General features: G+C 53.7%; 1 protein-coding gene across 1 annotated transcript in view; it reads right to left on the bottom strand.

The window, feature by feature from the left end:
• Positions 1-21597, bottom strand: part of AKAP13 (A kinase (PRKA) anchor protein 13) — a 160348-nt gene that overhangs the window by 73574 nt on the left and 65177 nt on the right. The window contains exon 8 of the mRNA XM_012732671.1: positions 18430-18560. Within this exon, the coding sequence (XP_012588125.1) occupies positions 18430-18560 (131 nt within the window). The remainder of the gene's footprint in view (positions 1-18429; positions 18561-21597) is intronic.

Raw genomic sequence — 21597 nt, 5'->3', positions numbered from 1 at the left:
CCGGCGGCCCTTACCTTCAGCAGCACCACGTCCACGGTCCTGTCCACCTTGGCAATGTCACACAGGCTGTAGCGCCTCCTGTGCCGCTCATACATGTTGTCCACAGGCAGCGGGGGGCAGCGTGCGCTCCCGCCCGGCAAGTTCAAGTTTCTCGGGGTGGGCTCGCTGGGGGTCTGTGGCGGCCAGACTCCTCTCTCTGAGACCGCACAGGGTCAAACGAGCCAGAGAGCCCAGTTCCTTGAGCAGACGGAGAACTCTGTGGCCACTTGAGAGCACTGAGGTGATGAACTGATAATTCATAACAGCCAGCACGGGCCCCCCGACGCCGCACTCCGCAGACCCCGGCTGAAGGAGGGGCACGCTGCCTCTCCGTCGCCGGCAGCAACTCCAGCAGAAAAATTAATTAACGGGCTAAGCATAATGGCCGACCTACGGGGGGAGGGGGCCCCAGAGAGGCCGCAAAAATCAGGAAAAGAGGAAAGGGGAGGATTCCTCTATGTCAGAGAGGACAGGAAAGATTTTGCATTAAAGTCAGTTTCCTCGATGAAAAAGAGAAGGAAAATCAGTTTGCCTTTATAGAAAAAAATAAAGCAGCCGCCTGAGACTGTTGCAAGCCGGGCCTGTGGCGTCTGTCTCGCTCACCAGGCGGTGGGGCTTGGTTCTGATTTAAGTGGAAAATGTCTAATGACAGCAAGTAAGAGGAGGAAAAAAAGACCACTCCCACGGCCTGCTCCCGCCCTCCGGCGTGGCTGGCCCTTCCCTCCGGGACGTCAGGACTCGCCCTTTCAGCTCACACCAGCAGCCTCGGAGCCTTGAAAACCTAATTGCAGTGGTGGGAACATGATTCATCCGCAGACGAAAAGAGGAAAACAAGGCTTCCTTCTCCGGCCCGCTTCCTCCGCCGCCTCCTCTCACTGCCCCGTGAAAACGGCTCTGTCCCTACCCAGGAGCTTGTGTCCCGGCGGGTGGGAACAGGGGGTGGAGGGTGGGGTGTAGTTCGAAACACCGTGGGCAAGTGCCACACACTCATCCATTCCACGAAGTTCAGAAAGTTGAAACGACCGCAGCGCACACTGCTTCTCCTGCCAGTGCTGGCCAGTGATTTAACATGAGAAAAATGTTAGGCGCTATTTCAGAGCTCTGTCTCTAGGACAAGTGACTCCAGAAGCGTCTGACAGGGTCTGAAAGTCATCGAGAGCCCAGGCTGGCCAGCCTGCAGGAGCGACGGAGGACAAGGACGCCTGCACGCCGGGTCCCCAGTGCCCCCCACCCCCCTCACCCTCTCAGCCCTAACTGCACTCCCAGACAGCCAGAGCCCTCTTAGCACACTCTCATGTGGCTTGTAAATGGTGGGGGTGGGGTCAGCTAGGAGGGAGAGGAGGAGGGACTGAGGGAAGCCCCGAGTGAGGAAAAGTGTGGAGAAGGGGAATAAGAAAAAGCTGGTCTCCTTTCAGGAGCCCCAGGCTGCCATCTTCAACTCCTGGGCCCCGGGGAGCCCGAGTTAGAGCCAGAGCAAGTGAGTCAGGCAAGGAAGGAGAGCCCGAAACCTCCATGTCTGTCCACGTGCAACCTGAATCGGTGAAGGAACTTTCCAGAGTCTGTAAAAGGTAAGAAGGTCCAAGCGTCAGGGCCCCGCAGGCCGGGCCCAATGCCAGCCAGCCTCGTGGGGAGGGCAGGCAGCGAGCCCTGCGGCACACAGGCCCTCTGCTTCGAGCCTCGGACCTGGCCTCCCGCCCCACCCGAGGCACAAAGACAGATGCCCAGGCCTGGCTCCGCCAGTCACAACTGTGCAGCGAAAGAGACGCTGCTTTTCACAGAACGAAGGTGGCAACCAGCAGAGACTGAGGATGAGGTGAGGTTAAAAGGCTCTGAATGAAAGTCTTGCTCAGGCTGCCAGAGGTGGAAACCTGGCCGGGGGTTACAAGTAATTTCTTTTCTTTTTAAACTATGCAGTAGAGGGTACAAATCGAAAGATCCTTAGGATTCAGTGTGCAGAAAACTGAATCGTTTATTATCTTTTCTGTACGAACTTCCACTAAGCTGCAATTCAGAATGCCCTCTCCCCAAGCACACAAAGCTGCCCCCTACCATGGCTTATTCCTCACTGCCATTCCCTTCTGTTTTAATCAGAATCAAATGTTTTCTGCTTCCAAGGTTCCCAGGCATCTCCCTTGGGATCAGAGATGCTTTAATCACCAGCCTTTCTGCTCCCAGCTTTGCCTAACCATAGGCTTAAACGTAAAGAGTCGATATTGCTTTGGCAGATATTTTTTAGACTTGTGGTAGGGGCAAACAAAAGAATAAAAAGGGCTCTGTCCTCAAAAAGTTTATATAATTAGAGAGAATCCAGTTTCAAAATAATATCTGAAAAGGGCCCAGATTGAGATGTGGAAGATTAACTTTCTTATCGCTGATGACCTGCTAGCTTTCTGCTCCAGGCTGGAACTCTCTCTGCACACAGAAACATACTGAGGGGTCTGGAGAAACCCTCTGGATTCTGAGCCTTCTTGGAGGACAAATGTTCTGGGTGGGGAGCAGAGAGTCTGCTTCTGCCTCCCCTCCCCACCCCACCAGCACTCTCCACAGGAAGGCGGAATCCACAGCCTGTGCTTTCGCTGCTGATGCGACAATTCCACATTTTTATCAAAAACATCTGGAACCACTGAACAGTTCCTCTGTTAGGATTCAGAAACGCAGCAGCCAATCATTTCCTAGCCAAACCAGAGCTGAGAGTTACAGATGTTCTATTTGAGAATATCCCCCTTTCCTCTAATTCTGGGAACATACAGTAAAGTGCTTTATTGACAACCCCTTACACTAGGAGGCACTTACAAGATACCAATCCTGCAACTACCTCCCCTCTCTCTTTATCCTCCCCATCCCACTCGATCCACAGCCGGGGCCCTAAATTCGTCAACAGAAGCAACCAGAGCTTCTGGCCTGTCCATACCACAAGTGCAACGTACATTCTTAAAGAGTCCAGACGTTAAGAATATAAAAACCTTGCGCATTCTTACTTAACTACAGCATCGGAGAATTAACTTTTTCAGCCTTTATTGAATTGGCTCTAACACCTCGCCCATGTAATTTAAGCATTCTTACAAGTCCCTCCCATTTGGCGGCGTTGGTCTATGGAGGACCCTGCTCAAAGCCACACAGCAGTTCCTGAAGCAGGACACTACCTACTGGGTGTGTTAAAGATCTAGGCAGTAAGCCTCTGGTGAAGGGAGAGGCTGTCTCCGGCTACTAAGTAATTCCTCTGTAACCCTGAAGTAAATACAACGTAGCAGCATGTAACCAAGCGCTGGCTAAAGACCTCCCAGCCGCCGCCACCACCACCCTCCAGTCTACAGAAAACACCCAGGAGCAGCGTGAGGGTCACAAGTCCCTTCTGCCCTGGGGTGTGCCACCAAGCACCCTGGGATGGTCAAGTCTGTCCAACAAAGGAAATGGAAAAGCGAGGCTGGCTGGCCACTGGTCACACCTGAAGTTCCTTCCTGACATTGTCAGTCTCACAGATGAGATCTTTATCACCTGCCCTAGCACTCACAGGTTATATTCAGAGGACAAAGAAAAAGCAATCGAGAAATTCTCTCAAAGCCTGTTGATGTAGTAGTCTCAAAATTTGTTCATGGCATATTCTTAGGTAATTTTATTTCCCCCCTCTTATTTTTTGTATGACCTGAGAAGGAAAGTGTTGTCTACCACAGACAGCACTGTGCATTAATCTATGATTTCATTAACTTAAACAGTGAGTCACCCAGAGTCACCATGTTGGTGGCAAGACTTACCAGAAAACAGATAAAGGGTTTAGCTTCCACTTGAGCAATTCCAGTCACTCAGAAAAACAGCCTTCTTCGAATAAGATGGTAAGTATTGGAGAGGAGAAGGAAATTACTTACAGAGACCAAAGGGGCATTTTTTTTTCCATCTAGGATTTCCTTTTACTTTCCAATGTAGGCGTCCAAACAGGCCAGGCCAGGAGAGGGAGACCTTCTACTCCACCTCCACCCTCCCAGGCATCTCTCTGACTCACACTTCAGAGGTTCCAGGAAGGTTAGGAGCAGAGAAGAAGCCTGAAGGGCCACTGCAGCAGCCTTCACATTAGCAGCACCTCTGCTGGAGTGAGAAGTACCCTCAGACAGCCCCGGGGCAGGAGCTGTGTCTAGGGCAAAAGAAGTCCGCATGGAAGAGTGTAAGAAAAAGTCGAAAAAGCGCCTCTTCCCAAATTTGTGCTGCTCACAGGAAATACCTCATGGAACAAGCACACAGTGGTAAATTTTACTCAATGGACCAACCCCCTCGTGAAGGAAGAGGCTGGGGAAGAGAGGGAGACGACAGGCTCGGGATTTTCGTTGCAGAGCAGAGGGCTGGAGCCTGGGCCAGCCTTCAGGACAGCGTCCCTCAGTGGCCCTCACCGAGGCCCTCCTGCCTGCCAGGTGCGGCCGCCTGCAGCCTCGCTGGCGGCCCAGAGGGCTTGTCATGGAGAGTCAGCTGCACAGGCCACAACGCTAAGGAGGAGTCTGCATGAAACTCAGTCCTGGAAACCTATTTTTCTTTCCAGGCCACATCTTATTTCGCCACTAGAGTAATACCCAAAATTAAAAGAAATGCCGCATAATGGAGTAAATATAAATTAAAATTTGATGAAAGTAAGTCAGAATGTGTTGCCCATATTCATAACTTTTTTATTTTACATAAATTCCAAGGCTAGAAAAGGATGTTTTGTTCAATTAAAAATATTTTAAGTGGAATTATAGAAGGGTGCCATCACATTAAACAGACAAGTCCCTTCAGCACTTTGACACCTGACATTGCAATTTTCTAACAGCTTCTTACTACGCGCTGCAGACGCAGGACGGCCTCACCCGCACGCAGCCGGGCGCCGGGCTCTGAGCTGCCGGGCAGGTCTCCCCAGGGCCACCTGCTCGCTCACCCTGGCTTTTCTCTTGGGACCGGCCCTTCCGCGGCCGCCTCCTGATGCCGCACGTCCTCCGCAGAGCGACCGTCTGGGCCGGGCCCTGCACCGCACCTCCTGCAGCAGCGCGCCTCTGGGGCCCCGTCAGAGTGCTCCCCGAGAGGTGGGCACCCGGAGCCAAGTCCCCGGAAGCCCCCTCGGAGAAGTGAGCGTTTCCACAGGAGCCCGCCCGCCGAGGCGGCGCCCGCTGTGGTGGGACACGCTCAGCACTCGCGTCTTTTCACCAGGTGACGTAACTTCAGACCTGACTTCAAAGCCTGCGTTTCCTCGCTCCTTCCTACCGTCTCTAATTCGCGTGTCGTTGTAGCTTACAAAAGAGCATCTCGAGTGTGGATTCTGTCACTGAAGCGACAGCCGTTCCCGCCATCTCGGTGTCCTCTACAGACCTGGGGAGCGGGGCTGACAACGGGGACGGAGGTGTGCCGCCACGTCCCCTGGAAGGCGCTGGTGCACACTGGGCGAGGGCCTCCCCGGTCACCTGCGCAGGGACCCCACGAGTGGAGCGGGACAGCAGGCTGCCCCACGGCTGGACAGCCCTTCTCCGTGAGCGCCTCTCAGCTCATCGGCTACAGGCGAATTTGCAATTTTTCATCTTTCAGCAACCTACTTTTAGCATGACCACAACGGTGTCACGTAAGTCGGCGCGAGGCTGACAAAGGCCAGCAAAGGCGACTCCGATGTTCCCCTCGCAGCGACACGAGCCGCCGTTCCACTCACAGGCAGGAGTGCTCCCCAGCTGCTGCGTGAGCCCCTGGCTGCTGAGCACCTCACGGCTCTCCCACGCCTGTGGCCGCTGCCCAGAGGCCGCGTTCTCGAACCCGTATCTCTCCACACCCAGAGTCTGCACAGACGGTTCAGCTCCAGATGAGCACGCTACTTCTTTATGTACGAGGGAATCAGGGCAGTAGGAAAATCCGTGGAAGGCTTTTACATGGGAAAGGCAAGATTCACTCTGCATTTCAAAATACCTATTTTTACTAGGACACACTAGACAGGAAAGAACAAGAACAGAGGCCGTGGGATCAGTTATGGCCTGCTACAGAAGCTGATGGCGGAGGGCGGCGTGGATTCCAGTGAGGGAAGCCAACAAAGACCATGAACAGAAATCCACGCCCAAGCTGCTAACAGCAGCAGGCCCTGGCGTGGGAGGGCGGGGTAACAAGTGTGTGGTGTGCCAGAGCCCTGCCCTGGGCCACAGACTGAGGGCGGCTGCAGCACAAGCAGGGAGCAGAGAGGAGGGCGGATGGGCTGGTCTCACATGGGGCGCGAGCGGCCTCAGCGCCGAGCAGAGCTGTGGTCGCAGACGGACTCGAGCATCTGGCGCTCAGAGGCTGGGGGTGGGCATACGGAGAGAGGGCGGCCCCGGGGCCGAGTGCTGTCAGCAGGCCCCAGCTCAGGACCCGGACCGCACAGTGTCAGTGCCGGGGCAGGGGGGTGGGGGCAGCGATGAAGGCGAGCGTCTTGAGATCCTGCCACTTGGGGAGACAGGTGTAAGCACTGACTGTATGCTCAACCGTTTCTCATTTTCTTCCGATACCTCTCCTGTCTTACCCACTGCTCCCCTCAGTGGGGGACGTCATCAAGCTGCCTGTTCTGCTCCTCACTCTGTCTCTGGTGAATCCTCTCACCACCCCTGCACCTCTGGCCTGTACCCCAGTTCTGTATGAATAAATCATTCTTAAAAAAAAAAAAAGCAATTTAGTGAGAACTTCCATAATGGCTGCTACAGGGATTGCCAAACTGGTAATAAATACCTTAGGTTGTAGAAAAAGGAAAAAAAAAACTTTGAGAAGCAAATGAAGCATTAACAGAGAAAAGGGACCATTAACAAGAACTGAGGTCCCTGCAACAAGTCTGCCTGTCCTTCTGTGTGTTTCAGTCACTCCCAAGAAATCCCATCACGGAGACAAAAAGACCCTCGAGGGCCCACATGCCACCCTGGTCAGGGAATGCAGACGGAGGCGCCCCGGCAGCTGGCAGCGGGGAGCAGGGTGACAAGAAAGCCGTGCAAAGAAGGGGGAAAGAAGGGGACAGTCCCCAAGGAAGTCCTTCCCACATGATCATCTACGGAAATAAGATGAAGCCTCATCCTATAAACACAGTCAACGAGGTCCGGGGTCACACTGACCAGCTGACCAGAGTTTCCTAGTGGGATTCTGTCATCACCAGCTCACTCGGCCAGCTGGGGGGCATCGGCTACATTTACCCATTCAACAGATACTTCGGCAGCGGCTACAGTCGCAGTGTTCTCTAAGGCTGTCCCGAGAAGTCTGCAGGAGGATGAGACTGTTCCTGGACCCTCAAGGGAGCACAGCAGGGTCACGGCATGGGGCATTTACAGGACGGCCTGGGGAATGCAAACGAAATGGCGAATTTCAGAAAAAAGAGGAGCAGCTCTGACTAGGAAGGACAGTGTCGTGCGGCCGGGGGCTGAACACGGAGGGAAGGCAGGGGAGCATGGGGGGAGGTGGCCTGCACAGCGCGAGCGGAGACGCAGGCGTGAGGGAGGACCAGCAGGCTGTCGCGGTGCGATGACCTGACAGCAGGGCGATGGGAAAAGCACGCGGTGCCACGGCAGGATTCCTGAGACAACCGGGAGCGGCGAAGACGCTGGCACAGAAGCTCTGTAAGCGTGTGCTGTTGATGAGGAAGACAGAGGAGAAACCTTCAGTTCTGCTGAGCCTGCCCTCCCCTGCCCAGACACCACACTGCTCCGTGACCCTCACGCCGCCTCACTTGCTACTAGTCCTCAGGACACGCGGCTGGGCTCGCAAAGGTCCGCAATCCGGACGTGGTTCTTTCACCCAGCGACATGGCTCTTAGTTTCTGGAACTCCCAACCTGAGCCAAAAGCCACCCTTCATTCACGTTCCTCTATCCTTTGAGCCATGATGGTGACTGGACACTGATGCTTTTGCTCCATGGAGCTTGCCTGTGACAGCCCTTGACGCTAGTCTGACTCCAAGGAGGGTGAGTCCTCACGGGGGACAGCTTCTTCCGGAACGGCCCCAACATGCAAAGGCTGCATGACCGGAAGGTTCTGTGTTCGTGTATCACCGTTAGCAGCTGGACGCGTCTACGGACTACACTTGTAGTAATAAATGAGCACAGGTGAGTTTCCGCATTTCCGAATTTACGGAGTACAAATCCTGAGCAGAAACAAGAACTCACATTTAAAATAACAAACGTCTCAGGAAAAATTCGAGCCCCCACTAAAATGGAGGTGCACTGCTTTAGGGAATGACTTGCCTACTCTCCTTTGCACTTCGCACACAAAGAAGCACTCGAGCATGGCCACTCAGCGTCCCTCACCCCTCTCATCCTCCAAACACCACGCAACGCTCTCGTCGGCCCAAACGTGGAGGTTTAAGCAGACTTGCCCTTTTTATCACTTGTCCATTAAAAAAAAAGTAGAAGTATGTGAGTAAAAAAAACCTCCTTTACAGAACGCCTGCAGTAATTTACTCACGCCCAACTGTAAGCCCTGTCTCCTCCGGGAGAATACCGTCTCGAGCTTGGACTTGATCACTTTATTTCACTAGAACAGATTATTTGTATGTCCTGACATTTAAGAAAGCACAGCCACCTTGTTTTGCCGCGGAGTAAACTGTCGGATGTGCTCTGGAAGGGCTCTCACTCCAAAACACGTCTGGGGGTTGGCGGGCGCTCGGACGAGCCGCAGCTGAACAACGCAGTGCGGTGCCCACAGCGACCAAGGCAGGGGAGGGCGACTGCCCCAGAGCCCCTCGGAGGCCGAGCGGCCGCGCCGGCCCGGGGCCTTTCAGCCCGAGCGGCACCCCTGTGCCGGGGCTGGAAATGACGACGACCACGTGACGGCAGTGCCACGGTCAGTGCGCATGTCCTTAGCGCCTGTGGGCAACATTGCCTTGATTTTTGCAGAGGTATCTGCACCCTCCCGCGAGAGGGCACACAAGATGAAACCAGGCCACCGAGCAGTTCTGGTAACTGGGACCTGGAGGAATAGCAGAGCTGGCTGTGAATGAGCCCACCACATTCCCTCTGCAGGGACAAAAGAGCAGAGAGGCGCAGAATCCAGTTTCCTGGTCTCTAATGAGAAAGAAGGTAAGAAACCCCCCAGAAGCAAAGGTCAGGGGCACTATGGAGTATCTGAGTGCCACACTGTTTTGTGGAGAAGCAGTTATTTTAAAAGGTCAAGACAGGACCGGGAACTCTGATGGAGGAGTTACAGTCTTGAGGGAAAAAGGAAAAAAGGCCTCCTCATCTGAGGCCGAGGGAAAGAAGACAGATATTTATAGATTTTTCCTGGCTAACCCCCAAGTGCCTAATTTGGACTCAACTTAAAGTGTCCCTGAACAATCCTTAGTCAGAAAGCTGACGTGCCCACGTGAGCCACTGGGATAAAGAGCGCTGGCCTAAGAGGCGACTCTGGGGAAGAGCCAGCACCGCCATCTCCCTGGCCTCTCGGACCTTCTGCACGACTCGTCGCACCTGACCGGATTTCCTTTCTCTTGCCGTCTTCCTCAAGGATGAGAAACCGGTGGGGCCGCTCAGACCCTTTAAAGCGCTGTCCACGCTGCTGTCCTGCACTCCGGCCACAGGAGGGCCTGTCCTTGCTTGGCTGGGGACACGCGACACTCCACCCCTGCACACCCCAGACTGTCACAGAGCTCTGCTGCCGGGTCTCTGCGTCCCTGTAGGTGCCTGGCCTTAGTATTCAGCAAGTGGCTGCTGTGTGGGTGAGCCCCGGCCCAGCCCTCAGGCTGAAGAGGCGCTCCCAGTAAGGTACCCTCCTCTCAGAGTGAGATCAGGCAGTACAGACCAACTACATTCGGAAGCGCCTGTTCTCAGAAGCCTATACAACCCGCGCGTTTCTCACAGCTCGGCGCCACAGCAAAGAGCCCTGGTGGGCTCCACAGGTCATCGTCCTGCAGATGTCTCAGTGTGAATAAACGCTCATGAGAGTGCATTAGTGGATGGACCTCCTCAGATGCATGTCCACACTGCCAAAGCACCTCCAGCCCCCAACAGAGACCACTCCGGACCCGTGATGCAGCTCAATCCCCCGCCTGGAAATTTGGGCTTTGTTAGTTCGTTTCTGTCTGATTTTTCTGTTTGTTTTTCCACATTCTCTATGTAGTCTCTCCTTCTAGAGCAAGCACTAAGGGATCTTCAGGAGGGCACAGCAGTCTCTCCTCTGCTGCTTCCTTCTTCAACCATGTCGTGCTCCTGGGCCTGCATCCTAACAGTTCTACGCCTCCAGTTCTCACATCCATAAAACCGGAAAGGCAGTTATCCAAACTCTACAGAATGATGAACCCTTTTATTAACATTAATTAAAGGTAAAAATTATTGGGCTATAGTGGTAAGAGCAAGGACTCTGGGGGGAGCTTAAGAGAGATCGCGTGGAAGCCAGTGCGTTTAGTTGTCGAAGCGGTGAGACCCAAATCACTCATCACATTTGGAAATGAGCTGATGAACTGAGAGTAACTACAGCAGTACAGAAGAGCAAAGATGGTGTTCCGAGGGGGTGAATAAAATTCTTCAGGAAAATGCTGCTTCCGTGGTCCCTGAGTTTAGCTCCAAGGCCCGTCCCGTACCCCACGTGGCTGCGCAATTCTCATCCCACATGTGAGGGCGGGGGCAGACGACCCGCAGGCACAGAGACCCAAGGGTGTCGCCTTTCCGCGTTCCTGCAGGAACACGGAGACTAGGCCAGTGATGGTCTGGTCTGTGCAGTGACAGTCGGTGACAGCCACAGTGACCGAGCCATCGCAGGGGACGAGCCGCGGTGTCTCCGAAGAGGCCAAGCGCTGAGGTATTCAGAAACCTCAGCAGCACACTCAGTTTGCCGCCAGCGGCCCCGCTCTCCCAAGCAGCTTTACCACCCAGAGCGCTTCACGTGTGAAAGACGCCATGGGGTGGAAACGTTCTCATCGCAATCACAAGGGGCATCGCTGCCGGGGCAGGCGATGACCTAAGGACCCTCAGGCCACCAATCTGCGAACCCAAGTTAACAACATGACAAAGACTCCAGACAATTTTCTCTCTGCCAGAGCCGAGCGGGCTCTGTGGGCATCAGAGTGCGCGCAGGGCACTGCAGAGATGTATCCCTGTTAAAAGCCGGCTGCGATAAAAGGTTGGCCGCGTATTTTGATTACTATCTGCTCGTGAAGAACATCCCAGAGGAACGTGTTTTGTGAAGATGAATGCCATTTTCACCGTCTGTCATTACACTGAAGACGCCCACCAGCACCTCCCTCAGCAACAGCTGCTGATACTTCCTCTCAGTAATCCTGCGTATCTAACAGCAAAAGCCTGGCTTTTGAAGCCATTTGAAAAGCCCCACATTTTAACTTGGAGAATGGGTTGGGGCTTACTCATTTCACCCACTATGGCAGTCCCGCTTTTTATGACAATGGTTGGCATGCAAAGCAGTAGATGTTTGCAAACTAAAGGCTCCATCTCCTCTGGGAGCGGCCCGCCAGCTCCAAGGCACAGGCTGAGCAGCACCGAGGGGGCTGAGCAGCACCGAGTGGGCATTGCGTGTGAACGCTGGAGGCAGGCACTTGTGCGCAGCTGCGGGAGCCCTGGCCTCACAAGGCCGGGCGGGAGGAGAGTCGTACTGCCTGCAGGGGCGAGGCCATGCTCCGAGGCACCGGCCTGCCTCAGGAGGCCGGCAGCTGAGGCGGCTGCCCTGGCTCTTTTTCAGCCTCCTGTGCTACTGGACCGACACGGAGGGAGAGGCCCGGTGCCCCTCACTCTTCCCCACTCCCCTCTGCCTTAAAAGTTTTCCTGTAGATGACTCAATGGAGTGAATGAACACCCCGGAATGTTTGGTGGCAAAGTGAGGAGGGAGGATGGCAAAGAAATGAACAGGTGAAGTCAGAGCGCACAAGCACATTTTTCTATGTTTTTATATTTTCTTAGAAACAGAAACATAAAGGGCACTGAGCGGGCATCCTATTACTCTGCTTTCCCAGGGCTGAGGGGACATATCCCCAGGGAAGGGCACAGCAAGCACAAGGCTCCTCCCTTTTTCCCATCATTCATCTACTGTGGCACAGCCAGAAAATATCATCCCCAACTGGATTCCTGAGTGACTCAGGCAGGCGTGTGTAGGGAAGATAACACAGCATGCACATGTGAAAACAACGGTGCCGTGCTCTGGGAAGAAGGCAGCCCAGACCCCCACGGCCAGCCCGCAGCCCCAGCAAGAGGGCCATCGGCCGAGGACGAGCCCGGGCAGCCGGTGTGCGGCCCGCTCCCTGCACCCGAGCCAGGGCACACGGCTTCCTGCAGGTGCCGTGGCGGGAGGCGACCCATGGAGCAGAAGGGGTGCCGACAGGTACAGGCGGCTCTGTGCAGGAACTTCCAGAGGGAAGCATCGGCTCGGCCCATGTGGCACCCCGGGACTGCTCCAGTGGATGAGGCCGTGTCCGGGCAGAGGTGAGCAGGAGAGTGAGGCTGGCCTGCGGCAGGGCTCCCAGGCTCTGCCCTTGGCCTGGCACTAAGCTGCTGGGTCAGCCACGGCAGGCCATTGCAGTGCGCTGGGCTCAAGTTTCTCAAGTGCCAATTAAAGGGCACAGGCCACACAACAGAGGCAAAAATCCCTCCCTGCACTACAGTTCCATAATAGATACAATTATTTCTGGAGAATTACGGATTGTTCTCATTACATGAGAGAACCTTTACCGGGCCCTTTCCCAGTCTGAGGACTGCGTATGAGTGTTACAAACCAAAGGGGTGGCAGGGCGCCTTGAACTTGATGCAATTTTCTGCTGGTCTTTCTTCAAGTGAATCCCACTCACGAGTGGGTTTCCTGGATTATTGCCCTCTTCCATTTCTTTTTTCAAACCACCTCAGGAAAGGGATTGAACAAAAAATCCTCAGCTGCTATGCAGCTCCCATAGCACTTCATTTTCTAGGAAGTGGGGGCCGAGGGCAGGTGCGCCCACACCCCAGCCCGGAAGTCAAAGTCCAAAGACGAGCTCACACAGTCTATTAGATAAAGATTCTCCCCAGTGTCTGCATCAGGAAGCCACAAACTTATTTCTATTCAAGTTAGTTCAATTCCTAGGTGTGGGCCAGTGATGCGATGGGTAAAACTAGTCCAGTGCAGAAGCCACCCTTTGCAGCTCTCCTCACTTCAAACCTAGGAACCGCCATGGAAAATCTGTCTCATTATTCTACTTCATTTCAAGTCCACGCTCCAACCCCAGCATGACTAGGCTTTTAAACCCTTAAATATATAACAATCCGATGACTCTGGACAGAACGACAAATACAGATAAGGAAAATCAATGTGAGTATTTTGGCTGCCTGACTTCCGAGGGAGGCCTGAGCGCAGAGCATCTTCAAGGTGCTCACAGGCATATTCTGACCCCTACTGCCGGGAGCCCTTTCCTCCTTCAGCTAACCGTCCACACGTCCAGTGACGTGGCTGGGGAAGGGGCGGCTCAGGATGGGTGTGAAGTGGAGTGGCCGCTGGCCGCGGGAGACTCATCAGGAGCAGCACCCTTCTTATTCCCCAGGCGGCACAGACCACCCATACTTCCATTCTCGCGCTGCTGGTGTATGTTCCTCCTCACTTTCCTGATTACGTTTATTTTTTAGCTTGGATTACTGCTACATCAGTCACTTTGCAAACTGGGGTGTGTCTGGCAGTTGTGAGCAGTTCTAAGATCTTTGAAGAGCTAACCACAGTGTGGAGGCCATGGGCAGACACACAAAACTGAAGCTTTCAACCAGCGCGAGGCTAGGGAGAGTCGCAAGCTCGCCCCCTTCAGACAAGAGGCTGAAAACAGCGTGCGGCTGAGAATAATGAAAGGGCGGGGAATTCAAGAACACATTAAGCTGGAAACAGTTCAACAAAGCTGCTCCCACCTCGAAGAAACAAATCCATTGTTGTAAATGTAATTAGGAATGAAAATTCAGTTTGCCGGACATCAGGGTGGAGTTATGTAGTGAAGAGGGAGCGCCGGTTAAGTGGAGGGCGGCCTTTCCCACTGACCCCAAACTCAACATATGGGATTTTGGGGCCGCATCTGAACATGCTTGTTCTTGAGCATCTGCTGCAGGGCCACGTGCATCCCGACAGGACATGCTCCTTGCTGGGTTCACTCTCCCAGGCAGCTAACGGTCTTACAGTGACGGAGCAGGAGCCACGGTTCCGTGGGCACTGGCGACCACGCCCTGGAGGCTTGCTTTCTGTACTTGGTACTCAATGGCGTCTCTGCACCGAGTCATGCTGTTCTTTAAGAAATTAAAAGGTGGCTCTGGAAAAACTCAGTAATTTCTGTGCCAAAGCTAAACACTGTGAACAAATTCTTGTTAGTGTTTATCTGCAGCTGAACACTCTAAGAACATGAGAGTGAGTCAGCTTAGCTCCAAAAAAGGCCAAAGGAGCTTCTCCAACTCTCACTGCAGGCGGGAGAGTGCAATGCTGTGAGTGAGACTTCGTGGTATCCAGGAGCACTTGTGCGAAACCCCATCCCAGAGCCAAGTCAACTGGGCTCTCCAGAAGTGGGTCCTCAGAGTAACTTTTCAGGAAGTCACAGTCAAGCTGCTCGGGAAACGGCGGATAGGAGCAAAGCTCCAGTTCAGCTCACAACGCCGACCAGTTGTGACACGAGGCAACAAGACTGAGCCACTCTGAATCCATTTCTTCTTTCATCAGCCTTAAGGGTCATTCGGATTTTAGAGGTCTCAGAGATTAAACTAACTTTACATTTCCCGACTTCATTTCCACGCTACTCCTGAGACTTTATAAGAATGCTCAGAAAGAAAAAACTGAGTCTTGATTGTTTTCGGAATCGCCACACGCCACGTTACTTATGTGAGGACACTGGAATCCGAAGAAACAAATGACTAGTAATAGTGCCAAGCTGTACTCCCTGTGTGTCAAGCTCTAAGTGCTTGATACACACTAACTCACCAACAAGATGAGAAAACAGAAGGTAATCTGAGAACTCTGAAACTAGAAGCTTAGGTAAGAGGGGACCATGCTGAGTATCACGCTGCAGCTACTGCTGGTGCCAGCGAGAGAATGAAGGCAGCGCTCTGGCCTTAGCGGCGTGCCCGCTGCCCGCTGCCCGCTGCCCGCTGCCCACTGCCCCACACAGCACTCAGCACACAGGGGCCCGCTCAGGGCAGACGCAGAAAACTTGACATCGCCTAGGCCACTTACAGGTCATGATTTTAAGCATCACTGACCTCTAAGTCAGGGCTGGTCAAGCAGATGAAGGAATGAGAAACGCCGACTCAGTTTGTCTGACGGATATGAGACGACGGGACTGAAGAAGACAGGACCTCACCGGAAGGCTTTTCCTTCTGCGCCCCGTGATGCCGCCTCAGGAGGGCTCCCTGCACACCGAGGACAGTCCGTGTTTTGAGCAGGTTACCAGAAAGGAAGCCTCCCAGAAGAATTTAAGATTGATTCTTTCTCCTGTTCTGCTCCCCACTGTCTCTGGGCAATCCTCTCACTCCCTGGCACGTCTGGCCTACTCCCCATTCTTCTATGTCGATAAAAAATGTGATTCTTCACATGTACTATAAAATTGTTGCCAATGCACTACTGTTCTGGCTTCCGAGATGGCAGTGAAGCCAAAGGTATACAGATGCTTCCTGCGTTATACCTGGCAGAGGACAATTCAGTGACTCGGGGAAGCAGTGAGGGCCCATCCCCAAAGCCAGCACAGGGACATGTGTCAGAAAGACTGCCGGAGTGACTTTCTCAGACACGCCACTCCACCTGATGACCGCCCCAAGCTCGTGCAGCCCTTCCACCCCGCAGACACATCTAGAAGGTCACCGGTCACGGTGAAGACGCGAGCAGGTGCCCTGTGGAGAGGCCGCGCAGGGCCGGCTGAGCGGCCAGGCTGCCACCCTCCCACCACGGCACAAACGAAGTGATTCCGAAAGTCCGCTTCTCTCTCATTCTTTTTGCCACAGATTCTCAATTACTTTCTAGGCCAGCAGCCACCGCCTGCTGTGGTGTGTGGTGTGGGGCACAGACAGACCTGGGGCGGATGTTACGTTTCTAAAGAGAAATCACTTCCTGACACACGAGCGCTTTATGAAAGTCCAATTTTTTAGAGTCCACAGAAGCTCTTCTAGGAACACAATCGCGCTCTGTTTACGCAGGCCCACAGCTGTTCTCACACTGCAGTGGGAAGCTGCTGCACGGAGGCAGAGACTGTGCGCCCACAGGCTAGTGTTTACAATCTTCCCGTTCAAACAAGAGATGTGTAGACCCAGTGAAAACATACATGACGAATACAGATTCTGAAGAGTTCAAGTGGGGAAAAAAGAAAGTGGGAAAAATCAGTGTGTGTGCCCCAGTTTCACCGCGAGTGGGCCGGTCTGGCAGCGCTACAGGAGAGGGGCGCGCTCAGAGTCACAGCACAGTAATGACGCAGACACAAACCTCTAGACTCAGATTTAAACATCTTCAAGAACTGAAAATCCCCGAACAGATGCCTCCTCCAGCAGGTGCCTCACGCTGGAGCAGACACAGCGTCAGGCCTGGCAGCCCGCAGCGGCACACGAGCGCAGGACCCGGGCCTCAACGCCCTGCCACTCGGCCACGGCCGCGGCGTGGGAAGGAGGAGGGGCGCCCCTAAGCCCGACGTGTGAAATCAGCTCCCAGCTCTCCTCCAGCTGGGCCTGACCTGGGCTGGCCCTGCAAGTCTTGCGGGCACTATTTCTTGTATCTGTAAAAATGAGGCGTGCGGGCCAGTCAGGAAAAATGATGTCTCTGAGCTTCTAAAAGGGAGAGCAAACATGAAAAAAGAGAACAGGAGAGGAGGAACTTTAAAAAAAAAAGTTCGTTTTCTTTGTTACACCAGATAAGACAGTCAGGATAAAATGACCCATCAGGCATCAGGCACAGCACTGGACCAAAGGCCGGAACATGACGAGGAAGGCTGAGAAAGGGGGCATCTGAATTCAAGGATATGAGTGTGTTCTTTCCATTTCTGAGGGATGCTGGAAACAAAGACACATGCACCCATGCCGGGCGTGTCCTGCTGTCTGAATAATGCCTGCCACAGTGGAGGGCGGTGGGGGGGGGCGCCCCATTAGTCACACAGTATCTGCAAGGGGGCGGTCACAACGCCAGCACCTCCCCACACTGCTCCAAACCCCAGCGTGTTTATCACAGTTCAGAGACTCCGAGCCAGCTGGGGAGGGCACAGTTCTGTTTGCTGACTGGAGTGCTGTAAGGAAAAATACCACTCAGCCCTCTGCGGAGCAAAGAGCCCAGGCTCTGCCAAGTCCAGAAACGGCAGATGGGTTTTTTAGGGCCAATGTGATTTACTTCAATAACCTGAATTTCCAGAAGGTCAACTTCCAAAAGGTTCTCTTTTCATTACCTTGTAACTGAAAGCTGATTCTTTCAGCAGATTTAAGTGCCCTTGTTTAAAAGTTGACAGTTATAAACAATAGGAGAGAGAACCACAAGACCGCGTCAGAGAGCACTTCTGAGGTTTTGCTGGATGTTAAGTACCGGGTTACCGGGCGACCTGGGGAAATACGCCTGGTCTGTGAAGAGGAGGAAAACATGGCACCTCACAGCAGCACTCACCGGGCGGGAAGTGCGGACACTCACGGCTGTCCATGCCAATAAAGAGAAGTCTGTTGCCCAACGTCCCACAGAAGACCCCTACAACACGCTAAAGACCCCAGTCTCAAAAGACCACAGGTAGTCTGGCTCCATGTATGTGAGTTCCAGAGGCGTGAAGTCAGAGGCCACACTGCAGCCAGTGGCCGCCGGGAGCTGAGGCTCAGCGAGATGAGGCTCCTTTGGGGTGATGCTGATGCTCTAAGGTTAGACAGCAGTGACGGCTGCAAGACTCTAAATGTTTAAAAACGAATGACCTGTGTACCTTACTTGGATGTAGTTTTCATGGCCTACGAATGCTCTCCCAATAAAGCCGTTATTCAGAAAACTTACTGAAGCTTTTTCTTGTCCTACAAATGACCTTCTTTGTATTTTAGAGTACTGAGCTCAAAGTCCAAATCTCACCTTTGCAGCTATCAGTTTCTATTTAAAGAAAGAAGAATTTGGGTATAAGAAAGGTCAAGAAATCCCTTTTTGTGGTTAATTCTTATTTTGTGACACATTAAATGATGAAAATTGAGGTTTTGTGCTCACAGGGAAAATCTTTTTTACCCTACTCTCCAAACTTCGACTGCGAGGTGCATGCCATTTTGGAAGGCTTCACTAGAACAACCTATGTTTGCGGGGGGGTGGGGGTGGGGTGGAGTGTGTGTGTGTGTGTGTGTGAGAGAGAGAGAGAGAGAGAGAGAGAGAGAGAGAGAGAGAGAGAGAGAGAGAGAGAGAGAGAGAGAGAGAGAGAGAGAGAATGACGACAACAACAATCTCCAACACAGAAAGAAACCATACTGCAAAGCAGGCCCAGCAGACCCGGCTGGGACCTTCTGTGCTGAAATAAACGCGGCTCCACTCACCGCCTGCGTCTGCGGATTCGCCTGGGGCTCAGGAGCAGCACTGCTGCCCTCAACCACCTCCTCAGACGCTGGACTCCGCCTGGAGCTAGCCCGCAAGTCCACTTCGTCTTCCGCTTTCGTGTCTGGCATTTCTGAAGAGAACAAGGTAATGGTTACAAAGCGCATCTGAAACAGCGAGTGCTGTGCCTCACTGCGCACACATCGGCCTCGTGCGTTCGGCTTGGTTGGCGTTTGTCCTAAGTGGAAAAGCAGTCCCTCGTGTCTAGATGCCAGCGTCACTTCTGACCCCTCGGCGACGTCCTTCTGCACCCCACACCTGCTGGGTCTCCCCGCCCTGTGGGCGGAGCTAAGGGGGCTCCGGCTGACGCCACTGACCATCCATTCTCACTACTGACTTGTCCGGAACAGCTGATGCGTGGGGAACTGGCTGGCATGTGGAGACGCAGACGCGTGCCTTTCAGGGCCGGCCGGCCGGCGGGCCGAAGCCACGCAGTCCAGCTGCCGCCGCCAAAGTGGCAAGAGGTGAAGTGTTTGTACAGGGACACCACACCCTGCCCGAGAGTGGAAAGACCGAACTGCTCCAGTGTCACTTTGTGTTTAAATTCACTTCTTCCCAGACCATAACATATTCACAAAGTGGCAACTCCTTTTCTTAGGGAAAAGTCTTCTCTAAAATTACACTCGACACACAGGACGGCAGCGGTTTGTATTATCTGACCGTCACGTGGCCGAGAAACACAGAAGTGCCAAAATAATGTCTGAAGGGAATTTACGTTTTTTCACACCACTTCTTAAAGGAGCTGATGAGTGAAGAGCCAAAATTCACCATGACAAGCCACATACAGGCGGCACGACTGACTCAGTTTCCCAGGGGAAGTTTCCGTAGCTCGCACTGACCAAGGCGAGCCACCGCCCTGGCTCGCCCGGAGAATGCTCCGTACACCAAGCGCGGAGCCTCCTTCACTGCAGAACCCACGTACCGACCAGGGGTTAGACAGCCTCATCCCGCTACCGCGGCCACTGCGGCCCGAGTCCGAAACCCGCCGGCCAGGAGGCACCCGCACGGCGCAGCAGACCGCTCCTGTCTCCCCGCTGCTCCCCTCAGCAGTGGATTTCAGTAGATCCGCCTGTTTTGCTCCCCATTCTCACTGGCGAATCCTCTAAACCCGCCTCCATCTATGCCTAATCTTTTTTTTTTTTTTTAAGACTGTTCTAACGGCACACAGTGGCACGTGAACATTTATAGATCTGCACTCTTCTGTCTCTGCCTTTGGAATTACATAATCTTAGTAGCAGTTTAAAAACAGGCAAACGAGTTGCCTTGCCCAAGAACCAAGGCTGTCTACAGTTGATAAATGTGACTAAATCTAAGAAGAAACATCTAAGTAATCCCCTTAGAATCCGGGTTCCCTGATCAAACACTTCTGAGTCAGAGTAAGCTCTTCTCTGGTTGTTGTTGGCTTTTACTTATTTGGGGATGTGATCTTTGGCACACCCCACTATCTGTGCCATCAACTGGAAATATGTGCCTTGGCAAGCAGCAACAGGTCGCCGTGGTAACAGTGATGCTGAGCCCCGGGGGTGGGCAGCCCACAGAGCAGCACCATGCTCTTGCCCGGTGAAGGGCCCCAGTCCCCTTTCCCTGAGTTTTCTGTCTGGATGTCCCCGGGGCCCCAGCTAAGGCATCAGTATGCAAACACTGAAGCAGGCCGTGGGGCTTCTGGATCAGCAGCTACCCCGTGTCGCCCCCGGGCAGCGGGCTGACTTCAGGAGGGTGCACACTTCCTAGAACATGCCCTCCAGCTCTGAGGTCATGGTCAGGTGCTTTTTGCACAGGCAATGGCGAGAGGGCCTTTCCCCGGCCTGCCTACTGTGGAGAAAGCCCGGGGTCACTTCTCTCTCCGGTGAGACACCACGAGCATCGAGCTCTATGACTTGTCTTGGGAGAACAAGTCAGTCGCCCACACATACCCACCAGCCCCCACTCGGAGACCGTGGAGGCTTCACACGTCTCGTCTTCTTTCCTAAAACCTTAAGGTCTTAAAAATCATTTCTTAACATCCTTACTGCTTCTTATGTACTACTAAAAATCAAAGCTCTGAAATTCTCCCTGGTTTTTTTCCTTTTCTCAGAGTGCCATGGAGTAAACCTCAAAAAGCTTATACTCGCTTGAATTAAACGCTGACCATGGAGCCGGAGAGGAGTCTCCCAGCCCTGTGGCCAAACCCTCAGCACCCAGACGAAAAGGACACAGCCCGCATCAGCTTACAGCCACCCCTTCTGAAATGCCAACTGCCGCAGCCCCCAAAATAGACCTGCTGTACGTTCTCCTAGAAACCATGATGTTCTTGTGTAGGCTGAGATAGCAGCTGACAACTTCTGCTGCTTAGACATTCTACCCTCAGAACGTTAGCAAAACTGAAAACCTAAAGTCACAAGAAATACCACCTCGGGTTTCTTAAATCCCTCAACTGGGGAAAAGAAAATAGGTCACAACCGGCTAAGGGCTCTTTGTCAGGGAAAACGACGACTGTTCATTAAGCTGCTCTTTACCCCAACCACTTCCTCCTCCTACTTGGTGCTCTGTCTCCACTTACCACCCCACACTCTTGACACCTACCCTACTACAGGGACAAGGATTTCACAGATGAGACAACAGCAAAAAAAAAACTCAGCAGTGAAAACAGAAGAGGCCACCGCTTCCCAGAGCGGGGACACAGGCGCCTGTGAGTACCTGGTGCCAGGCAGTGCTGCGGGGGGCCGCGCCGGCCGGCCGAGTCGGCTCTGCTTCAGCTCCGGCCTCCACCCCGAGAAGCGCCGCTCAGGGAGCCTGGCTCACGGCATGACAGCGGCGGCTGTGTCCTTTGGCCATGGCTACCCACAGATGGGACGGGCTGCTGTGTGAGCAATCTGCTCTCTGCAGCTGCTGCACCCAGATAAGCAGACGCAACGTCTGCCGACAGCGGCTCAGCAGACAGGGCTGGGGCGGAAATCCTGCCTCCTGTCCCCACGCGGCACGGGCCCAGCGCCCCAGACGGCTGCCCAGAAGCCCTGGAGACCTGCTGCTCTGACGGGAAGAGGAGGGCGGCGCCCCACCTCGCCGATGCCCCACCACCACCACCTCGGGTGTGGGCCAAGCTTCAAAGGCTAGAGCTGTGCGTGAGATAT

The sequence above is a fragment of the Condylura cristata genome, unplaced genomic scaffold (genome assembly GCF_000260355.1).
Source record: "Condylura cristata isolate star-nosed mole 26May11 unplaced genomic scaffold, ConCri1.0 scaffold00035, whole genome shotgun sequence".
NCBI classification, from domain to species: domain Eukaryota; kingdom Metazoa; phylum Chordata; class Mammalia; order Eulipotyphla; family Talpidae; genus Condylura; species Condylura cristata.
The sequence above is the reverse complement of the archived record's forward strand: the minus strand, read 5'-3'. Positions and strand labels throughout refer to the sequence as shown.